Genomic DNA, 12,143 nt, shown 5'->3' with positions numbered 1-12,143 from the left:
TATCGAGGTGAATGGTATATCCAGACGCCTGATATGCCTTTCCATAGTGTCCCACAAGTGCTCTATGGGATTGATATCGGCGGAATTTGGAGGCCAATCGATATGCTGGAAGTCAGAACCGTGTTCCTCAAACCATTCCTGCACAGCAAGTGCTCGACTGCTCGGCGCATTGTCACCTTGGAAGACACCATCGCCATCGGGAAAAAGTAACATAGCGAGGTGTACACAGCAAGCAGTTGACGAGGGGGAGACCACTGATTGTTCCACTTGCACCAGGGGTCCAAGTTCCTGCCAGTGAAACATGCCCCACACCATACAACCGCCTCTGCCAGCCTGCACTTTTGATACCATGCATGATGGATAAAGAGCCTCATGTTGTTGACGCCAAATCCGTACACGACCATCCACGGTGTGGAGAAAATAACGTGACTCATCCGACCAGCACTCCTCCTTCCAGTCTTCTAACGTCTAACTTGCATGCTCTTTGCACCAGGCGAGTCTTTTACGCCGATGAACCTTGGTTAGGAGAGGATGCCGTAGGGGTCGTCTACTGGTATAGCCCATATGTGCGAGCGTGCAACGCATGGTCATGCACAACATGGGCAACCCGGAATGACTTGCATGGTCATGCAGGTCATTCTGTGTTGGCCTATGTTGTATTGGGTAGTAAACTCTTCAACAGTGCTGCGCCTGTACGAGTCGTCGGACCCGGCGCTCACCTCTAACATCAACCTTTCGCTGACCTTTGCAGTTTTGCCGTCTGGTCGTTGTTTGACAATTTTCACGCCAGTCCTGGTACAGTTTAACTACATCGGCTCTCGAACACCCCACCAGTTTAGCCGTTTGCGAAATCGAGGCACCAGCTCGTCGAGCACCCACAATCTGTCCTTTATCAAAGTCCGATAAATCCTTCCTTTTACCCATCACGCTCGAAATTTTACCACCTACTGAACCTCTGACACCTTATCTATGCTACATAGGTCCACTAACTCCGCACCATCGTACTTCATGTGGTCAACGGGTTGCATTCAGTTTTCACAGGGGTTGTCATAATTCAGTGATCACTCAGTGTGTATATGTATATATATATTTTTTTTTCTGCAGATGTCATCTAAAATTCCAGTATTCCTATTCGAAATTTAGTTTTATTGGAACACATTTTAGAATTTATGTAGATTCATTATTTAGTAATGATAACGGGAAATGCGCATGATTTTTTTTTTGAAGAGCCAAGCTTTTAAATTATTTATTTAGTATAACATATGAAATGAAAAGAAGTTTGAAAAGTTAAAATTCTTTTCGTGAGTTATTTCCCTTTCATGGTAGCACACAATCAGATTCAATGGCCACGTACGAGTCTCCACCTAACGATTGAACCTTTGCTAAAATGTGTTTGCGTACGGTTTTATAAGAAGTTTCTAAAGAGCGTTTTTATTCAGCTGCTGCATGGCAACAGCGGGATACAAGGATTTCATGCTCTTTAGAAAGGAGAAAAATCTCGAAACACATTCTATTCATAGGGAAAAAAATCTTGAAGGGGAAAAAATCTACTCATATTTACATAATCGCCATTCAATCTAAAGAAAATTTGTATTACCAGTGATATTAGAGGTAAAAACTAACAGCATCGCAAAGAGAATCGAAAATAAGATGAACATTTTAAGAGCAAGAGAAATATTTGAAGTGCATTCAATACTTTCAGAATTCACTTAATCGGCACTGAAATGGAGATCAATTCTCAAAAGAACATGGAGGCTCAGCACTCCACAAGAAAGAGTCTTATGATAGTTGAAAGATGTACCAATGACCTCGATATTTTAAATAAATGGAAAGTCAAAAAGGAAGTAAAATTAATTCCTAGAGAAAGTGTTGTATAAGTAACTACATGGAATGTTTCATAGTTACAAGTAACATAAAAGGGCAGACCCCTCGCAGATTTTATATCACAGAAAAGATTTTCCTTTTCTGTGATATAAAAAGAGAATTCCGTGTTGGCACACAAATGCAGACATCACAGAAATATCAGAAACATGGTGTCATTCGGATATACTGGATGTGGAATTTAAATAGCGAACACAATGTATGAAGAACGGATAAATTTGAGAGTTGAGAAGAAAGAATAATGCTTTCAGTTGCCAAGAATACAGATTCAAGGCAAGTATATTCATTAGATTACTATATTGAATTTTTTGTATTATATAGAATCAGTGCGGGGTGACATATGTATTGGGGAAACAAATTTGCGAGGGGAAGGGAGTGTGTTGTAGACCGGATTAATACAGAATAATGAACATGTTTACACACAAATGGAATAGTCGATTGCTGGTCTTATTACGGGAGACTTATCTTTACAGAGATTGGCCGTAACTTGTGACTTGGTCTCTCACCTAAAGGTCTGGAATTGCTGGTAGACTGGTGTTTACATAATCATGTTAGAGATGCCATAAGGGAAAGAAATATTCTCGACCTGGTCTTCAGTAAGGATCAATCAGATATGAAGAATCTTCAAATACAGGAATCACTAGCTAGCAATGATCACGAAGTGTACTGAAGTGGGATCTATAAAGAAGTAACTTCTATCAAGGAAAGGGAGAGGTTTTTGTTATCATAAAGAGACAAAGAGAGGCTCATACTCACAATGGGAGTTCTTGTACTGTTCAAGGACTTGACCAGTAAGGCTTCGCCTTAGTAGTAGCAATAACACAATTCGTAGAGGTGGTGTCAGGAAGATTAGCTATTCTGCTGATCCTCCTGACACCACCATTTCTAAATAACTTTCACGAATTGTGTTATTGCTACTACACGTCTGATCGTGTACGTGGAGTGTTCCTTCTCTCTGGTTCCATGTTTTGAGGCAAGATCTTTGCAGGTTCCTCCTTGGGCCGGGATTTTATTCTGATGATATCGGTTTAGGCGCCTGATAAGGAATTTTTGCTATTCAAGGAATCTTGCCGTCTTCCCCCTCGCCTTGGATGCAGGTTAGCACTGTGTTAATTGTCTTCTGGTGCTTCCTTATTCATTTAGTTTTTTTTTTTTTTTTTTCTTTTTTGTCTTTTATATCTTACTCTGTTTTTTTACGGGAGGTGGTCTTCTCTGATGTCATCAGGTTAGATCCTAATAATATGGGATTGAACCACTAGTTCCGTTGTTTCCGTGTGATTAAAACTTGTCTAAAACGAATTTAAACAAGTGTTTTTTTATGTTCGTAACATCGATTGAGCTGCAATGGCAACTCAATAAATAAATATTGAATTCTGTTTACTCAATTCTCAATAAATACTCAATTCTGTTGAATTTAAATTCAACAGAATTTAAATAAATACAGACCTTTGAATAAGACAGTAAGGGGAGTTATTCACCCGCTCTTGGCATTGATGAGTACACGGAAGCAGCTTTCCTAGTAACCAAATGGCTAGAAACAATACTTTCAACATAATAATACACACATACTACACAAACATTATACTTTTCATACTTCAATCCCATTTACAGAGCGTTTTATATCATCATAGAAAACCACGGCGAAGGTGAATTAACGTTCAGAGCCCTCCATACACAAGCTAAAATTAAAAAAAGGGGGAAGATTACAATAGTCTTAAACATTATACAAGTTATTTTCTCTGGGACCAAAAGGCGACTTTGAAAACTACAAATCTAAATAGGAAATATTTAAGAAAGTTGTTATAATAATAATGAAATTCTTTATTCACAAAATTTTTACACGTATACGATTCCCGTTACAGGTATCCAGAGGAATCTAGCAAGCAATCTAATTGGTGACATTAATTATATTTACAGACAAACTGATAAAACAGAGAATTGCATAGAAAACTGCAGCCATTGGGTACAAACAACATCCATATAATACATAGAACAACAATAAAATACATATAACATTCAGAGAATACATGAATCATAGCGAATATATGGCTTCTCCAACACAAGATTAGCCTAAACAGCTTTGAGTTCTCGATAATTGCAGGACATCTTCACTTGGAGTCAGTCAGTTTTAATGACGGTTACAGGAATGGTGACTGCACACGTGAAGATGGATTTTCTGTTTTTTCCCTGTATGCCAAATCACTGGACTACAGATCAAAATCAATGTCGGCTGAGCTCAGTGCGCCGATTATGCTGTTGGGAAAATGCCGCTTGAAGGTTGACAGCTTCTGTAGGTTTGAACAGAGCACTGGAGGGTTCATGAAAGCTACTAAACTTTTTATACTAACAAAAAGATATTACTAAAATGGATGACACAAAAGAACTGATGATCTTTGTGAAAGTTGTAGTTGTAGGGTTTTAGGAGTATTAACGACTAAGCCATATTGCTCCTTACATACTGTCTGTAAAATGAGTGTGTCCTATAGTCGATTTTCTGGACGAAAATTCCGAGTTTCCATGGGAGAAAAACCATACTACCCTACGTTGTGAAAAAAAGGTTATAAAAATTCCTCATGTCATCGACGGGACAAGAAATCAAGTCTTTTCCACCCGGCGTGGGGAGGATGGCGATTCTAGCAACTGTGCTACTCACGAGGACCGAAGAAGAAAAGTGTAGGGACAATTATAAATTATCAGCAGGCACTGTGAATCCTATAGCAATTATAAATTAGTTTGTAATGAATTCATTCAAGTGATTAGGCACGTTAATGCAGATTATGAGTAGTTCTTTTAGCAAAAAACGCAAAGAACAGAAGGTGATACTCTTATATCCATTCGTTCATCTCTACTAAGAATTTCATGAAACGTCAAGAAAGCTTCAGTAAACCCAGAATTTCGGTGGGGAGGTGAAGAATACTTTAATAAATATCACAGAAAATAATAAATCTGAAAGGGAACAGTTTTTGGATGGCTTTTCTATTTTTAGCTACTCCACTGGAATATGTTAATGGCTAGGTACTATAAAAATATTTTCAGGTATTATATTATCATATTATGTTAATAATATAACAAAGAATAATAATTATAATATAGATTAACATGAAGAAAACAACAAATGAAGAAGTTGTAATAAAATCGAAACAAAAAAAAAAAAAAAAAAAAAAAAAACTTTACATCGATTACATGCTTCAAAAGAACTTAAACTATGATATCCTATGAAAAATTCGCATATAGATATGTTTTTTTTTTTTTTTTTTTTTTTTATGAGAACCCCAAACACGAGAGGTATTATAACCTATAGTACTTAGTACCGTGCTTGGGTTGGAGATTGAGAAGACGAAAGAAGATATTTGTTGATATTGGACTTTAACTTCTGTAGATTGTAATTTTCAGGAAATACGTATGAAGGAAGGTTGTTCCAGAAAACGGCAGTTGAATGAATAAATGAGGAAGATGAAAAGTTGGTTCTGTGGGTTTGAAGTTGGACAGTAAATGGATGTTGGCTGGTGGCGGCACGTGTTCGGACTGTTTTGAAAGAGAGAGCGGGAATTATAGAAGCCAATTCAGAAGAACAGTGCCCATGGAAGTATCTGTAGAAGAGGCATGCAGCAGAAACAGTGCGTCTATGAGAAAGCGAGTGGAGAGACTCTGTTAGAGATGAATCATTAATTAACCTAACGCCCCCTTCTGAATGGAATCAAGAAGCCTGAGAGAGGTTTTGGGGGCACCACCCCAGATATGGGAACAATATTCCATGGCAGGGCGGATTTGCGATTTATACAGAGTGAGCAGCTGTTTGGAAGAAAAGTAACGCCGAGAGCGAAAGAGAAAACCAAGTTTTTTTAGATGCAGAGGAAGCAATATTTGTAATGTGCTTGTGCCAAGAGAGATTAGAGCATATGAGCAGAAGAATCCTTTTTGCGAGATATAAGACGAGATTGAGTTTTAGAAGGGTTGAAATCAACTAAGTTGTCTTTGCCCCACATGTACGTTGAAATTAATTACAAAAGTCATTCTTCAAAAAAGAAAAATGGTGTTTGAGTAAAGTTAGCAAGCAAAAATCTAAATAATTAAAATTATTATTTCTAATAAAATTAAAGAAGAAACTTTTTCTATCAATAAAATCTTTTTCTAGAATAGTATGATCGTTACTAAACAAGATTGCATACTGGTGTCAATTCAACGAAGATCTTTTAAAAGGAAAAAAAATATTTTATTAAAAACAATGAAAAACGACCAATACTTCTTTCATAACTTTATCTTCTGTAGTAGTTGAATATTCTTAATTTCTTGAATGCAAACTTCATACAGAGGTAAAGAATTTTTAGGGAAACAAAAAACTAAATTTTTAGAAAAAATAGAAAAACTTTACAAAGGCTGTATTTACTAATGGATTCTAGATATTCCAAAACAGTAACCTTTAAAAACTTTTCCTGCGAATGGCAGAGATACAATAAAAGAAAAAAAAAATCTGACATTTTTAAAATGAAAATTTCATACTTCTCCAATAAGAAGACTATGCGATTAAAAGTGCAGGTTTTAAATTTTACGTCCCGAAACGCAAATCGATGTTATGGAATAGTACGGACGGTCGTTCTTTATATGTTCAAAGACTGTGTGATTTATATCGCCAGACATTCTCTTTACAGTGGGATTTATATATATTCTTCCTCTTGATATGACAGACTCATCTCATTTTGTATGTCTCATCGCACTTTTCATTTGATGCGCATGAAAGCTTTTCAAAGAAAACGGATCTTCAGAAACAAAATGCGTTATCTTCTCTGTTATCATAGCGACTAATACAATTAGGAACCTTTTTCTATTAATACATCTCGTACATAGTAATACGAGTAGAGATGTACACACAAAGGAAAATTTAAGTCCGTCCAAGAAAAGAAAACGTACCGAGAGAAAACTTATAATCCTGGAAGGGAAAGCCAATTTAAGCAGTTACCTTCTTAGGCAGTTTAAAAGTGCAGGAAGAACCTCTCATAAAGAAAGCCAAAGATTAAACGAAAACTACCAGTTGAAAAAACAGTTGGAGACATCTGTCAGATTCTTGTATAGGTGAAGTTTATTCAAAATTGCTGAATAAGTTAAAAGTTAGAAATATTTGCTCGCTATTTTTTGTTTTGTTCCAAGCAAGGTAATAAAAAGATCACCTTGCTTTCCTTTCTGTAGCAAAAAGTATGGAAAACAGTTTTAATTTTAATTTCTTATGGTATTAATAGCGGGAAAACTAGATTTAAAGTTAGTACACAACTAAATCTATCAGTTGAGGAATATTATTGAATTACATAATTTAAATGTTCATAATAAAAAACACAGCATATCTCAAAATAAAATAAAATACAGCATATCGCAACTTAATGATAGAATTTTTAATCAAAAAGAGTATCAGCGAGTCGAATTTTTATCCGTAGGAAGTGATGGTTAAATATTCTGAACCGTTTACGAGCTTTCCATAATTTCGTTGTTCTTCATAAAGAATTAACACGAATATTTAGCCCTTTCTGAGCTCATACTATAAATACCTACAGTTAATATTACAAATAAACCTCATATTTTAATAAAATACCCAAAAATCCTCTAATGGGCACTTAAGACTAAAATTACACTAATAAAAATCATAACTTTTAACAGAAGCCCAGTTTCACTAAATACAGTATAAAAGAGCCCAACGTCGGTAGTTTAAAGTTCTTATCTTTAAAGTCCTTAACTAAGATTTTCAAAAATTCTTATATATAAAATAAAAAACTTATATTAAGCTTTAAAAATATTTGTCACACGTTTTTAAATACATATTTAGATAATTTTATCGAAATATATCTCAAGCAAAAAAGAGACAGAAATCATCAGCTGTTATTATCAAAAGTTAAATGAATTCTCATTAAACAAGGATTCATGGCACTCAATCAAAAGAATATAGCCATTTTTATATTTCACGTGTTAGTTCGCTTCTTCCTTTGGAAGTGTGGAGATAATTTACTGTTACATATCATTAATTTATGTGATATAATTCATAGAGACAAAATATTTCCGCTCTTGATTTAGCAACTAATAGTCGGTGTTTCAAAGAGGAAGATATAATGAATTTTGACTTTGGGAAGATCTACTGAGTGGTGGGGGGGGGGAGAGTAAATTGAAACATCTACACAAAAAGTTCATGTAAATAAAATACGTTTTACTGATTGTTTTTTTGTGACCTGCTTAACTGACTTTACAGCTGTAATTACTTACTAAAATGTTAGCTGCGTGTTGTGATCATGTTTATCATATGCACATTCATATTAATTAGAACTACTTCCCTCTATTTTATGAAGAATATTGCTAAAGAATAAAAAAACTTTTTTACCACAGCATGAATCCCATTTGACATTGTTCCAATGGGATGTCAGGGTTTAGGTATGGAGGTCATCAAAGAAGCGGTTTGACCTAGACTGTGTCTCGTGCCAACTGTCAAGGTTCCGTTATAGTCTGAAACACTTTACGCTCATTTGGCCTTTGTCCAGTATTTTTAATTAAAAGTAAATGCCAAGCCGTAGAGCACAGTTTTGAATAACGAAGTTTTCACCTTCATTCTTTGTGCAGAGTCCTCACTTAGCTACCACAACATATATTTTCATAGGAAAACTATGGAAACTGGAATTTAAACTCCACGGACTTTTGATCGGCAATTCTGATTTAAATTCTGTTACAAATCAAAACTCTTAACTCTGCATATATATGCCAGAGAGTTCAATCGGAAACTGTATATATATAGTTCTATTATTTCTAGTTGAAATTTTCAAATTCCGCGTAAATCATGCTGATTGCAGTTATTTTATTATTATTTTTTTATTTCTCTCTAAAAATATGATGTGCGGCTCACATCAAGATAAGATTTATGCAATGGAGCATATAAATATAAACTCAGACTTGAAAGTAGAACAACTGATAGTATTAGGAAGTATTAACAAATCCAACGTGTTTGCCTTGTTGGAATTTTTGTTGGCCACTATTACTAATAACAAAAATTGAGCTATTTCTTTAAAAGATCAACCTGAAGTTACGTTAAAAATAAAAAAATTAAAAAAAACATCATTATTCGGAATTTATTTTCGTATGTATGACACATAGAAAGAAATGAATAATCATCTTTCCATACAGCAAACTTTGAACTTCTTTAACAAATTTCAGTTATAATTCCTGATCTATTAGTATTTATGAAATGAAATAATTCTGCAAAATAGCACTACTCTCAGCAAGATTTTCAGTTGACTGTCTGAGGATGTTTTTGTTTCTCCAGTGACGGTGACAGAGATTGAGCTCAGTCTCTTTAGAAACGATTACATTTATCCCACAGTCAATGTTTATTACGCCGAATGAAAATTTATTTACTTAATTATTTTAGATCGATATCAGAAATGTTAGGAGGCTATGTTTTTGAAACTATAACTAAAGTATATGAACTGATATTCTAAAAGCAATGAAATATGAAGACTTGATCACGCAAAATCATTTTATTATTTTGGCATTACCGTACTTGAATACGAATGACTGTCTAGTAAAGTTTTTTTTTTTTTTTTTTTTTTCTAAGCACAATTTCCTTGGTATATTTTATTTTGTAGTATTTTATTTTAAATACGAAATTAAAGACTGTTTTTTCCTTAAATTTATATCTCTGATGATTTTTAGCTGTCCTAGAAAATTCTCAGAATTCAGGTAGTTAAACCTAGCCAGTAGTGTACTACTACTACCACCATTTACCCCTCAATCCTAATTAAATGCATTGTAATCAATGTATTTAATTAGGATTGACGACGACAGCTCTTCATGTCACCACTTCACACAAACCTTTTCAATGACTCTAGGTAAACTTAACTTATTTTATATATTTTCTTGGTTTCTTCATTAATACTTCAGTAAATAATTTCCAGCTACCGAAGAAAATTAAATGTTAAGTAATCATTCAAACATCCTGATTAGAGAATAACTCTTTTAATTGAAATTATTATCTAGACCCCAAAAAATGTTGATTATTTTGTGACAAGTGAAGTATTTATTTATAAGTGGATTAACATTAGTTGTAATTTATCAAAGGGTTTATTAAAATTCGCAATTCGAGTCTCTTTCAATAACGAATTGCGAAAACGAAATTCGAATAATATCCAAATACGCGTTTAATAAACGCGTATTTGGATATTATTCGAATTTCTTAAGCCTCTTTAGACTTTAAATAGCACGTTAAAAAAAATATCGTATTCTGGATAAATTACAGATAATGGTCTTATAATTGTTTTATATAGTTTGTTTTGTCGGTGGGATCTTATTGCTGAATTAACATTACAGAATTATTGCCATAATTTTATTAATCACGCCATATTGCATAACGTCTTGCCTCCAGGTGACACGAACGTCACGTGGTGCAATCTTAGAAAACACGTCTCAGCAAGGAACAGAAGAATTCTCCCCTCGAATAAGCTCCCATAGAGAGAACTGCATGGGCAATCAGCATTAACACTCTGACGAACAGTAAATCATTATTGAAACAGTTATGACACCGAAAACATTCTCGACAAGCGATGAAAGTACATAGCTGCATGCGTTGACCTACTTACCGCCAAAATTGGGTCGCAGCCGAATGTCATAATCGTCTAGTATCATCTTCAAGACATCGGTGATGTTATCCAGCTGCAGAGGATCCCGTAGATACTGACAGCCACTGCAAAACGAAAACAATGCAGACATTACTCTTCTGTATCATTTTCTCTTACATTTCATCCCATTTCTTAGAGAAAAATGTTTCCTGTTAGTGTTAAGCTATTTCGCTCCTCCATACACACACAAACACACCGTCAGCTTCCTCTTTACCCTACTTATCTTCTTCCGTGCATCTAAAATGACTGACATGATTGACATGATAACAAACGTAACACGCTTACCCCTGCTCCCATAAGGTTGGAAGAATTCCCAAGCAAGCCGCAAATAGCCATAGGAACTCCATGATTCCACCCCAGTAGTGAAAACCACGTCCTGCATCCCCTGTCGATCCGGGCGAACTCCACTAACTGAAAGAATGATGTAGTAGATACTTGAGCATGCGCACTCATCGAAAACTGGAGTCTCGTGTTATACCGCCTGCAGGCGGCTTATGTATAGGAGCGTGGTGCGCTCCCTGCCTGCCGTAACAAGTAAGCATTCGATCGAAGAAAGCTGCAATCAACGTTAGGAGACTCATGAGGTGTTTAGGATTCGTACTGCTACTTCTCAGTACTGGAAAAACGGGATGGAGGAGTGAATGGTAGGATGGAGGGAAAACACTTTTAGCGGATACACTCCTCTCTCTCTGAGCTACTTCTCGATCTATTCGAAGTATTGAAAAGAAGCAAATTCGCAGAGAGTGCAGGGGTTCGCTATTTCGATTATGGATATCAAATAAGGTAAAAACAAGACGAACTATGATCAAACTTTAGAACAAGAACTGGGCTCTTTCAGCATCCAGTGAGCTGAGGATGTTTCTTCTACATAGTTTCCAATCAATGTTGCGCATGTCAGGATTAAAACTTCATGGAAGAATAAAGCATCGTGTTAAAATAAATGATTAATTTCTATATTGTTTCGAGAATTTATGAAACTATTCGTGCCAATTGAGAAACTCACTGCGAAAGATGCTTCACTTGATCACTTATATTAATTTGCTTGTAGAGTCACAAACGAAAGCCACTAAACACAGTAAATTGACCTCGCACTTTGTGTTATATCTAAATTTATCGGTTATGTTTCGATCAATTTTCTTTTATGTTCGTGTCCGGATTATTTTCAGTTTCCTTTCGTTTTTATCCAAAGCGAAAGGACAAGTATAATTTTTATTTTACCGCAAGAGGTCGCTTTTTTGTATTCTTGCAAAATAAAAGTTTAATGGTATGACCTCTTTTCAATGGTTTAAATTTGGAATTTGACCTTTCGTCCGATAGAGACTGTAACCTGAAGTTTTTTTGGTGCGATTACAACCTTTCGATGAATTAAAAACATCATAAAACTATATTTAAAAGAATGTGCTTTTGAAATCAATCCTTCGCAGATTTTTTAAAGTTCATCTGTTACTTGAATTGCCCTCCCTTGGTTCCATAATTTTCTCATTTGAATCCGATGCTCCGTTTTAAACAGAAAATCGAAACCTATTCTCCTGTGATTGTCCTAAATGTAAACTAAAAGGTAGATTTATTAAGTTTTTATTCAATAATATACATTACAAGAATTAACTCCAATGACAAATG

General features: G+C 35.1%; 1 protein-coding gene across 1 annotated transcript in view; it reads right to left on the bottom strand.

The window, feature by feature from the left end:
• The window catches only part of LOC150088044 (gamma-aminobutyric acid receptor subunit beta-like), a 239,974-nt gene extending 229,049 nt beyond the window's left edge, over window positions 1-10,925 (bottom strand). The window contains exons 1-2 of the mRNA XM_090369302.1: window positions 10,809-10,925; window positions 10,485-10,588 (exon numbers count right to left, since the gene is read on the bottom strand). Coding sequence (XP_090225428.1) covers window positions 10,485-10,588; window positions 10,809-10,870 — 166 coding nt within the window. The 5' untranslated portion in view covers window positions 10,871-10,925. The remainder of the gene's footprint in view (window positions 1-10,484; window positions 10,589-10,808) is intronic.
• Between the last annotated feature and the right edge of the window lie 1,218 nt (window positions 10,926-12,143).

This window comes from Mastigoproctus giganteus, chromosome 3, assembly GCF_048544385.1.
Source record: "Mastigoproctus giganteus isolate SK-2022 chromosome 3, ASM4854438v1, whole genome shotgun sequence".
Lineage (NCBI taxonomy): Eukaryota > Metazoa > Arthropoda > Arachnida > Uropygi > Thelyphonidae > Mastigoproctus > Mastigoproctus giganteus.
This window is presented reverse-complemented; position numbering and strand designations above follow the sequence as displayed.